The sequence below is a fragment of the Gallinula chloropus genome, assembly GCF_964237585.1.
Source record: "Gallinula chloropus genome assembly, chromosome: Z".
Lineage (NCBI taxonomy): Eukaryota > Metazoa > Chordata > Aves > Gruiformes > Rallidae > Gallinula > Gallinula chloropus.
This window is the reverse complement of record NC_140089.1, coordinates 8,436,143-8,451,091: the sequence shown is the minus strand read 5'-3', so window position 1 is coordinate 8,451,091 and position 14,949 is coordinate 8,436,143. Positions and strand designations below refer to the sequence as shown.

General features: G+C 41.5%; 1 protein-coding gene across 1 annotated transcript in view; it reads right to left on the bottom strand.

Moving 5' to 3' along the window:
* ACOT12 (acyl-CoA thioesterase 12) overlaps positions 1-14,311 on the bottom strand; it is a gene marked incomplete at both ends in the record, with an annotated part of 32,402 nt that extends 18,091 nt beyond the window's left edge. The window contains 6 exons of the mRNA XM_084277931.1: positions 1,442-1,592; positions 3,461-3,593; positions 5,776-5,877; positions 6,836-6,896; positions 11,105-11,174; positions 14,176-14,311. Of these exons, the coding sequence (XP_084134057.1) occupies positions 1,442-1,592; positions 3,461-3,593; positions 5,776-5,877; positions 6,836-6,896; positions 11,105-11,174; positions 14,176-14,311 (653 nt within the window). The remainder of the gene's footprint in view (positions 1-1,441; positions 1,593-3,460; positions 3,594-5,775; positions 5,878-6,835; positions 6,897-11,104; positions 11,175-14,175) is intronic.
* Between the last annotated feature and the right edge of the window lie 638 nt (positions 14,312-14,949).

The window sequence follows — 14,949 nt, the reverse complement described above, 5'->3', positions numbered from 1 at the left end:
GTCCAGGCAAAATAGTGGAGGAGGGTGGAAAGGCAGAAGGAAGGGGAGTAGCTTCTAATATGCTCTTCAAAATACTTTTTTTTCAAGGGTTAGCCCTCCTCTTCTGTTCCTCCATCAGAGTTTGTGGCCATAGTAACTCTTAACCAGAGCCTTCAAATACAAGGTCTAATTTTAAGTGGCCTCACAAAGTGTTTGTAGCATAAACTACAAAAATCTCTGTTTTCAAAAGCCTCTGTCACCTGCATTATTCCTGAAATTTTCAGTAGGATGAATCATGTTTGACATTCATTATATCAAAGACATTTTCTTGACTACTTGGTTTGCTGTTATTTTCCTTCTCTTTTTAAACCTAAACATGACACTTGCCAGGTAAAATTTATCAAATGAAAACAGGTACATACTTTGGGTCATATTATGGGGAAAATCTGAAACAGTCCCTTTGAAGCCAATGAAATTATACACTGGGGTAAGGTCAATGCATTCTAATGTTACTAAAGCCAGTTGTTTATCCAACCATTAACAGAAAATCTGTTGTTATCAGTACAACTACTGGCTACAAATCAAAACTATATGAATAATGAATGGAGAAGTCATTTAATTATTAAAGTTAAAAAGCAAAAACATATCTAACATCCCTGCAGTGAATTAGGTCACTTGGTATGCAAGAAGAATACAAACTGAAACTCAAGTGTTGCTTCCAAAGAAGCTTTGTACAGCGTCCAAGAACAAGAAGGGAAAATAACAACAGTTTGATTGCAGGGAAAGAGAAATTAAATGATTTTATGTCTAGGCCATACTGACAAGCAATGCTAGGCAGTGTCACAAAAATGCATTGCACTTATTACCTGAAGATGTCAGAGGCCTTTAATCTGCTAAAAATATTAAAACCCATAGGTACTCAGAGAGACAGAAAGGCAAAGTGGCTTGCTGAAGGTAATGCATCCATTCTGTGTACACACCAACAAAACAGAACCTGCTTTTCTAATTCTTCTTCTTTGACTTACTCTTTCTTCTAGCATAAGGATCTAACATTTCAAAAGCTGTTCATTTTTGGATGTCAACTAATACAGGGTCAGAATCAGTTTTATCCTGACTTAACAACAAGCTCTGCTTTAAAAACACTGCACCAACCATAAAGAAGCCACGGTTCTATTCCTTTTTCCAATGCTGACTTTCTGCAGAGATCCTCAGGAGGATAATGTAGCCTCTTTTGCCTTAGGGCCTGCATGTGTAACAGAAGAATAATATTTGACTCCCACAATGGTGCGTCATGCTGTGGGAGCTGTACCACATAAATAGTTCAAAGACCTCTGCAATCTGAGGAAGAAGAAAAGTCACAAAGGTTTGGATATGTGTTTTTCATAAAATAAATCCCCGTAAAACCCTTAAAATTAAAATCGTTTTAGAACCATATGCAAAGACTAGGAATGTAGAAAAGTACCTTGCTGAAATACTAGCCACTGTCTCCATCCAAGCCATGATTTGGCCACCAAAAGTGTTTCCATGATGGTTTGCATGAGGAGGCTGGACAAGCTCAATACTCTGTACATGTGTAAGGTCAGTTGGAACTGCACCTTCCTCTTCAAATATATCTGAAATGTGGCAGCAATTATTAATGAATTATTTCAGCTAGCAACTCTGGTAGCCAAGAATAAAATACCTCCAGTTACTGAAATGTGTGATTTGCTTCAGACACAATGAAAAGAAGAAAAGAGAAGACCTCTGATCTTCCCAAGGGAAACAAGAAGCTGAGGATGCTCAGTTCTTTCAAGAGACATGAGAGGTGGAGGATGGCACACCCCACAGTCTATCCCAACACAGTCATTGTTCCCAGCACTCAGTATATCCTTCAAAGAAGCTGTGTCAGAAGTAGTTATTGTGGGAGTTGGCTAACTGTGAATGCAGGCAGCCAACTGCCTCAGCACATGCTTGTGAGTATTCGTGGTTGCTATGCATGATCTCAAACAGATGTTGTCAGAGCAGTTTATCACTTATTCAAATGCCTTTCATAGACTTTGACCACCATGTATGATGGACAGCTGTGCAAATGTGTCTAATTAAGGTTAGCATATGACATGATTATTTCATAACCTTTTACAAATCTTGTGATTATCAGAAACAATATAGAACACAGGAAAGAAATAAATATGGATCTGAATCAGTAACCACCGCTTGGTCATCTGGGCACCTCCAATTCCACTTTCATAGGTTTAGCCATACACCCTCACTTTTAATCTTTGTTTTTTCAGTTACATTTTGCAAGAGCATTTAGGTGTGAGATGATGACAGTCGTTTCAAAAGTGCCTATCTGTGCTAGAAGCTACTTGACCTCAATTGCACTTTTGATTTTTGCTATAATTAACTAAGTTTATGATTATATAAATATGTGGGCACATTTGACTAACTTGCACTTTAGACCTACTTAAGTTGTTGCATAAGATCCACTCAGAAGATAAACTTCACTTTCTGAATATTTTGCTTCCTGGCAGCCTTTACATACAATGTTTTCTTCCCCTATTTTGCTTGTTCTGTCTCCTTAAGGAGGTGAATCAGTGCTTACAATGGTAAGATCCTTTGAGGAAGTTTCAAGGGAAGGCAGTGGAAACCAAAATTATCAACCTCTATTTTGTCTTTGACAGTATTAAGCTGTCTCCTACGAGACAGTTACCATGAAGACAAGTAACTTGTTTGCTTGCAGCAAATAAGCCTCTTCAGTTCCACACAGTCTTATTAAATTCTTAATTCTGGAATTTATATTTACAACAGGTTTCATCTCTCCTCAGTAGCACCACATAATGTCTGTTGTTTATACTTGGAGTTATGGCTCAGATTTTCCAAATACCAGCATATTTCTTAACTGTTGTGGATGACTTCTTTTTCAGGGGAACAAAGCAACCTTTCCACTCAACTGTCTTTAAGAACAGAGGTTACTATCAGAAACAAAGATCAACCTCTTTCTTGGCGTGATTTTTCTAGCTTGGTCATGAGGGACTTACTTTTTTTTTATACCAGCTTTGACCTCCAGGTAACGAAGTTTCTCCTGCTTGTTGGGAATGATCTCATTGCAGAAACATAGTTCCTAGTGCTTTCTTGCAAAGATGCAGACAGAAGCCAGGGTGAATTTTATCCTTCTATCTGCTGCATTACAACTAGTGTCACAGGACTGTGTAAGTGTGTTGCAAAGTTACACCTTACACACATAGCCTATATGAAGATATGCATTTCACATCTATTTAACGCCTGCTTGGCCTTCTATTCTGTATTGTTAAATCTGGAATTTTTGAAAGACAAAGAAACAGCAATCTATTAGAATAACTGTCTCATATACTCTCACAAATCTGGCACACACTTTTCTACATGATACCACATCATCAAGGAGGCGTAAGTCAGATGTTTTGTCTGCTTTTCTCCTCTCTTCAAGCTGCCCATAAGTTATATTTATGTTGACCACAGTAATCACCTTCCTTATGACTCTCCCGCATTAGGTTCTGGAAGACCTGTTCATAGCCCAGTCGGATTCTTCTTCTCTCAATAGCTAGGGCATGCTCCAGGTGATCCTCTGTAGACAGAAGCTTTACAGGTGCTAACTCAATCTATGTTTAAAAAAAAAAAAAGAGTTGAGAATGCCATAATCATAACAAAGTGCACTTTGAACTTAAAATTGCATCAGCATTTTCTACAACCCTTTGCTATCAACTGCCCAATATGACAAGTTCTATCAATACAAACAAGTTCAGAGGTAAAGTTCAAGAGACATTGCCATATCATTTCAGAATAATTTGTTAAAACTCAATGACAAAGTGCTTTTAAATGCAAACATGCATGAGAGCACACATGGTTGATGACAGTTCTCATTTTAATAAGGAGGAAAAAAAAGAAAAAAATGATCCTAATATGGAAATCTGAGTATTGAATTTCTGTATCAGAAAAATACTCTGCTCGCATCCACCAGTGGTGTAGTCTGTGGAAAAGTGTACCCCAGAGCCCACTCCCACTCACTACAGAAACAGCCCACTCTTTCACAATTCACCCCGCACTCACATAGCCTATTCCATCTATCTGAGGACCTGTTTTCAAAGTTGCACTGGTTTTCTGAGGTGGATGAGAAACACATGAATTCCCAGCACTTACAGCTTCACAGTCTACATATTTATGCCTGAAATGCTACTTGTGCCCAGACATACACCCTTCTTTTGCCAAGATCAGAACTTCTCTAAGTTTGTCTCTAAGCCAAACTGAACAGACACTTGTAATAGTTGAATAAAATTATTATATTTACATAAATATTGCAGAGGTGCCATTGAGTGGTCACTTGTGTGATTTTTCTAGAAGGTCTAGCCTCAGAAGCCTTAAAAATTGCACAAATGCTGCAACATAAACAAATTCAGTGTTTCATGTCCTACAGTGGTGCTGCTAATGCTTCCCAGTCTTGGAGTCTTCACTTAAACCCACAGCCTTGCCTTCTTTCTGGCCTTCCTCAAGAACTACCTAGCTTTTCCCAGATGGCCTAGTTAAAAGTTAAGGTGGTGATATGGTCGCTCTCTGCAGAAATCTAGCAACAGTTGCTCAGAAAACTGAATTTGAAAAAAAATGTTCTTTAATTTCTCACAGACTTTGATTTGTGATGGAATTTGAACTGAAGTCTCAAACTCCCTCTGGAGCACTCCTGTCTTAAGCATAATCATAGTTAATCATCACCAATTTAATCCTGAATTAACCTCCCTGGAAAATCGGACAAAAGGTAAATGGGAGTACGCCATGGATATGGTATCAAACTAATATTAAACAATCCTTAATTGATATTATTTTAGTGCTTTAAGGTTAACCAATTTAGCCATTCACCTTTCAGAGACAAGCTGGGCTTTAGTTTTGGTAAAACTGTTGCAATGTGTTTCTTCTGTAGACCTCAGTATATCATTGCAGAAATGAAAGCTGAAATTATGGGATACGCTTATTGCTCATGGGAAGACTGCTCTGTGCCAATCTGAAGTGCAGGTTAGAAAAGCAAACACACTGCCATAAGAAATCCAGTGAGAGAGGGAAGTCAGACATATGATTCTAGTCACTCATATTCAAGAAAGCAGAACACTACATACAAAGGGAGTTTAATAAGAGGATCTGAGGAATATTTGGCCTTTCTGATAAGAAAACTTTAGAAGAGCCATGCCTGTTTGCCACAGCAATGTGAAGACCAAACAATACCATGACTGATTTCAAAATACCTCCAGGGAGCCCACTGTTTGTGGGGAAAAAAAAACTACACTGGCAGAAAAAAACTAATCAACATAAATGGCAAAGAATTAATTTAGACTGGAAGCTAGCTTAATAAATGTCTTCTATCTGAATTGTTATGCCTGAACAGTCTCCTCAAAAGGGAGACCAAAGGCTAAAGAAACCCTGCCCCTAACACCCCTGTGGGTTTCAAGCTGTATATAGATCTGTTTCTGGGAAGGAGAGACGCTGTGCAGACTCACAGGGATCTGTCTTCCGGAACTTGCCTCCGTCAATATTGCAGCCCCTAAAAAGACTCAGGTTCTGTTACTACCAAATGGGCAAAGGAAAGTGGAAACTATAGAAAAAGCCTAACAACTTCAGAGTAGAGATGTGGAAAAAAGAAAATCTCCATAAAGTCTGGGCTTCATGCTGTTCTCCTGTTACTGATGAGAATGAACCAGTATGAACATTTTCCTGTGTTTCATAACCAGAAAAGTTGGCTTATTTCACAGAAACTCAGTCTCAGCAACTTCAGGCAACAGAAGAAAACTGGAGGAATACCTTTTCAGCACCAACTGCTTTTGCTACATACGTTGCATATGCCACACTCACAGTTTTTTCAACATTAGTCAAAACATCCTGCACTGTAACCTTGATGCCAACCTACAGGAAATGAGACAAAACAGGTGATTGTCAGTTGGCTTGAGACAAAATTACATAATGTTTATTGAATTAATCGTGTCCAGTTTCCTATACCTAAAGAAAGAAAAAAGGTTAACAATTCTAAATTTCTGAACACATGAGAACACTACAATATTTGCCAGTAGTACAACTGTGTATGCAGGTTTGGCATCACATACAAGGCATAAAATAAAAAAATAGGAAAGACATTTAGGTTTAGTTTTATGGATGTGTCTTGTGTGCCATTTGGAGACTTCTGAATCTAAGATCTGTATCAGCAAAACAGTCTGAATAAATATAAAACACAACTCGAAGGTGAAACACGGTGTGTGGTCTTGTGAGACAGGCCTGACATACATCAAACTTCCTGATTTTTCTCTTAATTTTTAGAATCATTTGGAATACACTGTCCCTAAGATGCACCACTCCCATTAGTATTAATGGAACTTGGGCACAATGCAGAGGAAAATACTTTTAGGTTTTAATTCTGATTTTAAGTGAGTGACTGGGCAATGCATTGCATACTCATTACAATCTGAAGAGTAAGAACGTGGACACCTAGGATAAATATTTTTGTATCAGAGATTTCAAGAGTATTTAGAATTCCACCTATTCAGTGGATCCTAGCTCTGATCCAAAGACTGCTCAGGGGTCAGTAGCATTGGACTAGACTAACACCACCTATCCCATCCTGTCCATTACACCTGCCAAAGACTTTAATTCTCCAGAGACCAGCTTCTATTTTGACATGGGTTGTGTTACAAGAAACATGCAGGTATAATAGTCATTATGAAACCAGTTTCATTAGGCAGTGTTATTGTTTAGATATCTGCACAAAGCTGCTTCTAAAACAAATAAGACTGGACCCATGTTGCAGTCCTCTGTTCCATCCACTTCTATTTTTTATATTTAATTAGGAGTAAGAGTGATCATCTCTTACCTCCATGCTGGTTTTGAATGCTCTGTTCACCTTTGTTTTGATGGTAATAATTTGTCCAACCCTGTTAAGAAGAATAACATCTTATTGTATGTAATCATGCAGCTTAATAAAGGCTTGAACCTGCCTCTCTAAGTATTTCTGATAATAGTGAAGAAAACCTCATTAATCAGTCTGTGTCTTCCACACCATACTGAAAATTAACTGAAAAAGGTTTAGCACTGTTATTCATCAGCCTTCATTCATTCCTGCTCAATAATGATTTTTGTCAATCAGAAAACTGCATAAGCTTAGTACTAGCACTCCTTGTCCTTGCTGATGTCTGTATAACATCAGGAGTGCTCCAGACTCCAGGTCCCACAAGAAATTTTGGCCTAGAGTCTGCTTTTGCTCAAAGGCACATCTTTCTGTGAGGTACACCAAATCACTAAGTATACCTAGCTGGAAAACCACACAAGACATACTCCCTGTGCATCCTCTAGCATGCAGATATATGCATGTGAGGAAGCAATCCCAGGACAAAAAGTGCTCTTTGACATGTCTGAAGGATGGGGAGAGAGTTCACTTTCTAAGTTCTGGCCAAGAACAGGGCTGCAGCATGTTCCTTCTGTCCAAACAGCACATCTCTGAACAGCTGTTCTTTCCCATTTATCTACATGGAATTATATCTTTCTTGCCTACAAATCAAATTTAAATGAAAAAATACTTTCAATTTCCTTGTGGACTTTCTAAAGTATCTGTTATGTGTTGATAACAAGAGTAGCCCTTGTTTTCAGACCCCTAATAACCTAACACAAGGCAATGCTGAAAGGGTGGAAAGAAAGCAGTTTCCCCTAAAGTCATCTTATTGAGCACAGCAGTGAAAAGACCTGAAGTGCATGGTAAGTAAAAGCCATAGCCAGAATAACTGGGCACCAGGACACTGACTTTAGACTGACTTAAAACTGCTAAAGGTAAGTCCCAGAGCAGCCAAAGCACACCTAGCTAGCTACATCCAAGACTGAAAAACGTTTACTTGGGCCACTTGAGTTATGAAATAGATGTTTACAGGGAAGGATTTGACACAGTTATTTTGACTGCAGTTTATAAAATAAAATTCTTTATCATTTCTTCCTGATTTAATGACTATGGTTCTAATGTTTAAAGGAAAGGCTTTTCTTCAATTGCTTCTCTGACTGTCAGAATTTCAAATTAATTTCTACCAAACATTAGATTGGGGAAGAGGAAACTTGCTCCTCTCACAGTACTTGACAGGAACAATCAACTGCATAGAAACTTTCTTGTCTACATTCACGAAGACATGTGGAAGCCTTTGAGTAGACAGGGCAGGGAAGTTTTTCTTCATGTTCAGGTGTAACTTCCTGTGTTCTGGTTTGTGCCTGTTGCCCCTTGTCCTGCTGCTAGGAACCACTGGGAAGAGTCTGGCGCCTTCCTTTAGACATCCACCTTTTAGATATTTATAAACATTAATCAGATCCCCTCTCAGTCTTCTCTTTTCCATTAATCACAAAGAAAAGGCACAATCACTAACATCATAGTTCCAAACTGCACAGCCAAGGGAACCACCGGCTCATTTACACAAATGAGAGTGTGTTCAGATCAATAACACAATATTTATGTTCAAGCTTGGGAAAGAATGCTACAGCCTTATAAAAAGGCTCTAGAAAGCTTAGAGACAGAACTCAGTCAAGTACCTTGAAACAGCACAAAGACTCTGTCACAAAACTCCCAAGAGGATTACAGTAACACAGCAGTAGAGGTAATGACAAGTACTAAGTGAAAAAAAAAACCCCAAACATAGCCATTAGTTAAATTCTATGATTGAACACGACATATACTGACAGTAAGTGTGAGGCTTTCCTTAAAAGAAGGAGAGTTCAGAGTCTCTACAGATGCTTGAAGGGGATGTCAGGGTCCCTGTCAAGAACATCGTGATGCTGGATCATCAATGCAGCCCCACAGGGACTGCATGGGTCTGTACCTCAGGCTTACTGGCAGGGCGCTGCTCTTCTGTACAAAGACAGTTTATTTCACCTTTGTCAGTGACACCTCCCTGGTGTCCCTCTCTTTTTGTGTGTGTGTGAGAACATGGCAAAAGTGAGGTTGAGAGAGGCGAGTCTGGGTCTGTCTCTGGGTCTGTCTGCCTCTGAGGAAAGTGGAGGGTGAGAACAACAGTACAAAGCTGGACATGATCTCACTCAGCCCAGGACACCAGTCCTGCAGCAAGCAGAGTTTGGACTTCAGAGACATGAGATTTCCTGACTGACAGCTCCAAACAGTCTATGCAGCTGAATTCACGTTTCACTGCAGAAAAGTGTAGTCCTCTGGGGTCCACAGCCTTATCAGAAAATAAAGATGTCAGAACTGAGATGGTCAGACAGTATATGGTAGGGAATGTCTTTTTATATACTTCCAGGAGCTGTTTCAAAATGAAATGTTTTACAGTATGATGTATTCTGGCTTTGGACAAATTGGTTTATTTAAGACAAGGGAGCCAATTGGATTGGGCATTTAAATAGATACATAAGGGCAGAGGTGACAGAACACCACACTTTCACTTGTAACTGGCAGAAAGCTTTTGAAATAGATCACAAAGAATTGAGCATGACTCATATGTGGAGCACTAACAAATTTAACTAAATGTAATTTAAAATCAGATACTCTCACTAACACTGAATTTCTGCATATTAAGAGACAATGAAGAAGGATTTATTTGTTATCATCAGTTTTTGCAACATATAGATTTGTGGAAATCTCTGTTTCCGTGTCAACTGAAAAGAGAGATGCACAGAAGAGTTAATCCTGACAGAGTATTTGGTAATCTGAGTTAAGTAAATGAAACCTCACAGCAGGTAACTAACAAAACATATTTTTAATTTATTAGAGTAAGATACAAGAGTTCTCTTATTTATGCAAGACGTTTGTATAATCAACAAGATCTGGCAAAATTTAGGAAATTACACATTAAGCTACAGACAGGATGCTAGGGGTGACCTGAGGCTGAAAAATAATTACTGAAACTACTTCACAGTTACTAGACTTGCACCCTAAATTCTTGTTAAAAATTAAACATCAGCATCACAAATGGAAGGAGAACTAGGAATGCATTTTGAAACAAATTTGGAAGGAAAAGTATTTTCATTATATTTTAGGAGCTCTGTTTTGCACTCAGAAACAGGACAGAAAATTGCTCTGAAACTACTGAAGTCTGAAATACTATGCCTGAAAGAAAAACATTACCCTGACTTCATTTGTATGTCTCTTTGATTACAGTCTTCACAGACAGAATATTTTCCTAAGGACAAAATTAAAAACACAGAGCAATTTACAGGCAGGACAAAAACTTTAAAACTTACTTTGTAAAACAGATCAGAAATTCTCTTGAGTTCTAGACTCAGTATGACCACGTTCACTTCTTTGTTACTGGTTACAGTTCTTATTCTAATGGCCACTAGTCTAAAAGATTGGCTGTTCAGACCTGTGAGCAGATGCTAATTTCACACTCATGTACTGCAAACAGTTTTAAATCGACATGAGCTGTACATCTGTCAGCCAGCGTTGCTTGGTTCACAGTCAGGACAACTGCATGTGCATTGGTCTGTATAACCAGGTCCATCCTACCTAAGCACTCATTAATTTCCAGATTGCAAGGTGTAAAAACACATCAAAACTGCAAAGTAATGGCTTTAAGTTTCTGTAAAGATACAGTTTAGGAAAAAATGCGCTATTTCCTTTCCCAGGGTCTTTTATCCCCTGGAAAATAATGAAAAACAGTTAAAAATTAAGCCTGGCATTATCTTGTAGGCTCACGAGGTATTTGGTGACCACAATAAAAAATATTTGGTTTGTTACATGAACCAGTTTTTCAAAAGAGCCAAAAAGAAAGATTTGGTAAGAAATGAACTTAGAGAGCACTTGCAACAACTACAAAATTCATTCAGTGACTTATGGGTATGTACTCCTTATTTAACAGAGATAAGGAATGGCCTGCAAGATTAATTTTCACTAGAATCAAAGATCACTGGGCCATCAAGTTTCTCACCTGGTATGCTGGCTGTCAAGTGAAAGTAACTACAGTTTCTTTTTTACTTGTAAATTGTTTTCAAGGTGGGTCCGACTATCACAGATAGGAAAGAGCAAGAGAGACTTAACCCTGAGACTCTGAGGTTTTCATTGGGCTACTAGGTCAGATTTTATTATGCCTCAGTTTATTTCTGACAAATAAGAAACTCTAGAATAAAAACATTTGATTTTTGTTAGCTGGATATGTACCTGGCAGCCTCTTCAAACTGTATGTCATCCATGGATGCTGTCACGCAAGACACACCAGCATGTTTCTCAGCTTCAAAACAGACATATGAACACAGAATTACCATGTTGCATTTGCAGCAAGCTAGTCAGCTATATACTTGTTCATGAGAGACATAGATGAAACACAGTAGACCCCAGTTCTTTTGATCACCCTAATGCAAGCCTGCAGTGGACCCATTAGGAAAAAGAGAAAAAAAAAAACCCTAAATAAAATTAAAGTTAGTATTTAATGTGAAATAAGGGTAACATCAGGAGGTGAGACTAGATGATTATAATGATCTTACTCAGTTTGAGAAAGCTGTACTTAAAAGTCTCTTTAAAAATGAAATGAACATTCTGATGAGAGAGCTAACAAGCACATTCCAGGGGGAAAAGAGTCACAAGGCATTAAGAAGCCGAGAGAAATCTCAGCAATCTCTCTCAAAACAGGATGTGGGGAAGATTGGCTATGGTAAATCAGTGTGGAAGTTTTATGTACATTGAAGACTGTTAAATACAGCAGGGAGATCTATTGGCTCCCTAACCAGGTGAAGCAGTAGAAAGGAGGGAAGTATATGTCCTCAGTGCTGTGCTAAAACTCCAGGAATTACACAAAAACAGATAAAACAAGATTTTAAAAAATCAAAACCAAGTTTTTACTTAGTGTAAAATATTTTTACCAAAATTTGAAATGTGTTCTTCATCTCCCTTGGATTGGTTTGGTTATGAAAAATAATGCACTCTATCTGTATTAACTATGAAAGTTTATTTGGAAAAGGTAAACATATTCTTTACTGATAACATTTAATAGCCCAATAGTTATCTTTTTAGAGCAAGTTATTGTGATTTATTATTTATTTGACCATAGCACCATAGTTCCAACTCAGAGGCTAAATCTCCAACACAACTAGGAGTTGTATAAACCCAGGGAACCTCTGCTCGAAAAAGTTTCCTGAATGACAGAGGCAAAAAGAGAGGACTGGCAGGAAACAGAAAATAGCACTGCACAACAGGCAGGAGTTCTCACTCCCAAGCAGCCCAGTATTTTTAGCCAGCATCAAAAGAAAATGCTTGGAGGAATTAGAAGATGGTGCATGAGTTGTATCAGTTATCTGAGGATTTCACTTTGAAAATAGGAGGGTAAAACATGGAAAGGCACTTCTCAGGAACACAGCAAACTGTGATGAAAGGGAAGAAGTCATTGACAAACAAGAGGCTGGAGTCACCACTGTGATAGGTAACACAAGGTGATGAGTAGGATGGTGATGGTCACAAATAGACTCAGCAGTGAGGAAGCAGCCAGCCAGCTGGATCACATCTAAAGCAGCAGGATATGAAAGGAGAAAGGTGCAAAGGCCAGGCACTTGCAACAGCACTAGCTGGCAATAATGCAGGTGAAAGGTGGTAAAGCCAAACAAATCCCCTGCTTGGTATGTTGAGTTTGCTCTGACACAAAAAGCAAAGCAAGGGAAGATGTTAAAAATCCTTTATGTGTGATGAGATTATCCCTGTGGTGTGAAGGACTGCTGCTGCCCTAAGCCTAACCAAGTAAAAGCAATTATGAATTGAGCTCCAGTGGCAGACTCACAGCTGATGATCATCACAACTTAACAAAGCTCTCCCGAGCAAGGACAAACTGCTGTGGCAGCAAGGCTCTGCCACTCCAGAGCAGGGACTGGAGCTCAGGGGTTACTGAGATCAGTTCAGGGCATCTCCACAGAAGGCACTGTTAAGGGGTAAATTACTGAAGGGCTGAATTCATAGAATCATAGAATGGTCTGGGTTGGAAGGGACCCCAAGGATCATAGAGCTCCAACCCCCCTGCCACAGGCAGGGACACCAACCTCCAGGCCTGGAGCTACACAAGGCTGCCCAGGGCCCCATCCAACCTGGCCCTGAACACCTCCAGGGACAGGGAATCCACTACCTCTCTGGGCAGCCTGTTCCAGCACCTCACCACTCTCTCTGTAAAAAACTTCCCCCTAATATCTAATCTAAACCTTCCCTCCTTTAGCTTTAATTCAAGTAACTCCTTTGTGCTAGAATTAATGTAAAAAAGATTGTGTGATCACATTGGGAAGTTGCTACATGCTAGGTAGTTTCTGGGTTGTTGTGTGGGACACGTTCTCCAGGATCCCAAGTCTTTTTTTATATAGGAAAAGCAGATTACGTAAAGCTGCACTGAGCGTGGCACACACCTACGCAGCAAGCACACCACGGTCACTGCGTCGCATGGAGACGCCGTCCAGACATGAGCTCCCCAAATATACCCGCTATTCTCTGCAAGGCTCATTATGGGCTGCTAATGTATGCAGCCGTACTTGGAAACGGAGTTCACTGACAGCAGAGATGGCAGAGCCTTGGGTTTTCTTAGTGCTTCAGATGCGACTTTCACTTCCAGAAGTTAGCTGAGGAGATTTTAGAAGTTTTTGAAGCTGAGCTACACCAGACACAGAGCACTGTGCACGCTGGCTGGATTTACCATTAGGGTTGTGGGGGTTTTTTTCCCAGCCATGTGCTGATATTCTTAAATTAGTACTTCTCTTTCTTCTAGGATTTCTCTTCTTTCCATCCCCATTTTCCCTCCACCACTCTTTTTTAATCCTCCTGATGCTGACCGCCCCAGCCACCCCCTTCTTCGCTCTCCCCTGAGATCTCACACTCCAGCCCCACAAGCCTGCTCACTCCCTTGAAGACCCTTCCTAATCTGAACCCCCAAATCTCACACACTGCCCACCGGGCTGAAACCTTCCCTAACGTAGTTCCCCCTCTCCCCCCCCCACCAGATTCCCCAGGGGAAAAAAATTGCCTCGTCCCCGCCTGTCATCTGCAAACATCGGGACGCAGCAACGGGGTTTTCAGAACCGGAGACGCTGTCCTCACTCAGCCGATGAGTTTCAGGCGAATTCCTGAAAGGTCGTTCAGAATGGTCCCGGGGGCAAATGGCGGCGGGTGCCCCTCTCCCCGCCGCCCTGAAGCGACACTCCCCCGCCCGCCGTCACCCCCGGCCCCGCGGCGCCCGCCAACCGGCTGGGCCGCTGTCGCCCCTCTACCTGCGAGGCAGGCGGTGGCGTCCATCCACTTGAGGAGCTGCCCGGCACTCAGCTCCCCGCGGTGGTTGGCGTGCGCCGGGAAAACGGTCTGGCACATGCAGACATCGCCGCCCACCGCTTCCCCGCTTTGCTCCATGGCGCCGCGAGTGAGTGGGGCAGCAGCGGCCGAGGCTCCCCCGGGAACGGAGAGACGGAGTTCGTACGGGCCGCCCCGCTTTGCTGCCTACCGGGCTGGGGCGGGCCGGTACCGCCCCAACGCCCGGGGCTGAGGTGAAATTGCCTCCTCTGGCGGGGACCGGACCCGGGCCGCGCCGCTGCGGGAAGAAAGGCGGGAGCCGCCGGCCTGCGGGACACGGGGTGCAGGGGACGCTCAGCCTGGCTGGGGAGAAGAGGGTGGCTGGGGTGGGGAGAGGGGTGTGTCTCTGGCCCGTTTTTACACCCGGCTGCCCATTTCCATCCCGCGCGGCCCTTGCCCTGACACCTCCGAGGCTACCTCACAGCTTGGCGTCAGCCACGGTGATGGCACAGCTCCTGGCAGGACCTGCAGCCTGCGGGGAGAGGGGCCCACACCAGAGCAGGTTTGCTCAGGGAGCTTGTGACTCTGTGGGGAGCCAGGCTGGAGCAGTCTGGTCCTGAATGTCTGCACCCCATGGAAGGGACCCACATTGGGGCGGTTCATGAAGAACTGAAGCCCCTGTGGTATGGACTGCAAGGGCCACTAAGATGATTAACGGAGTGGAACACCTTTCTTATGAGGACAGGCTGAGGGTGCTG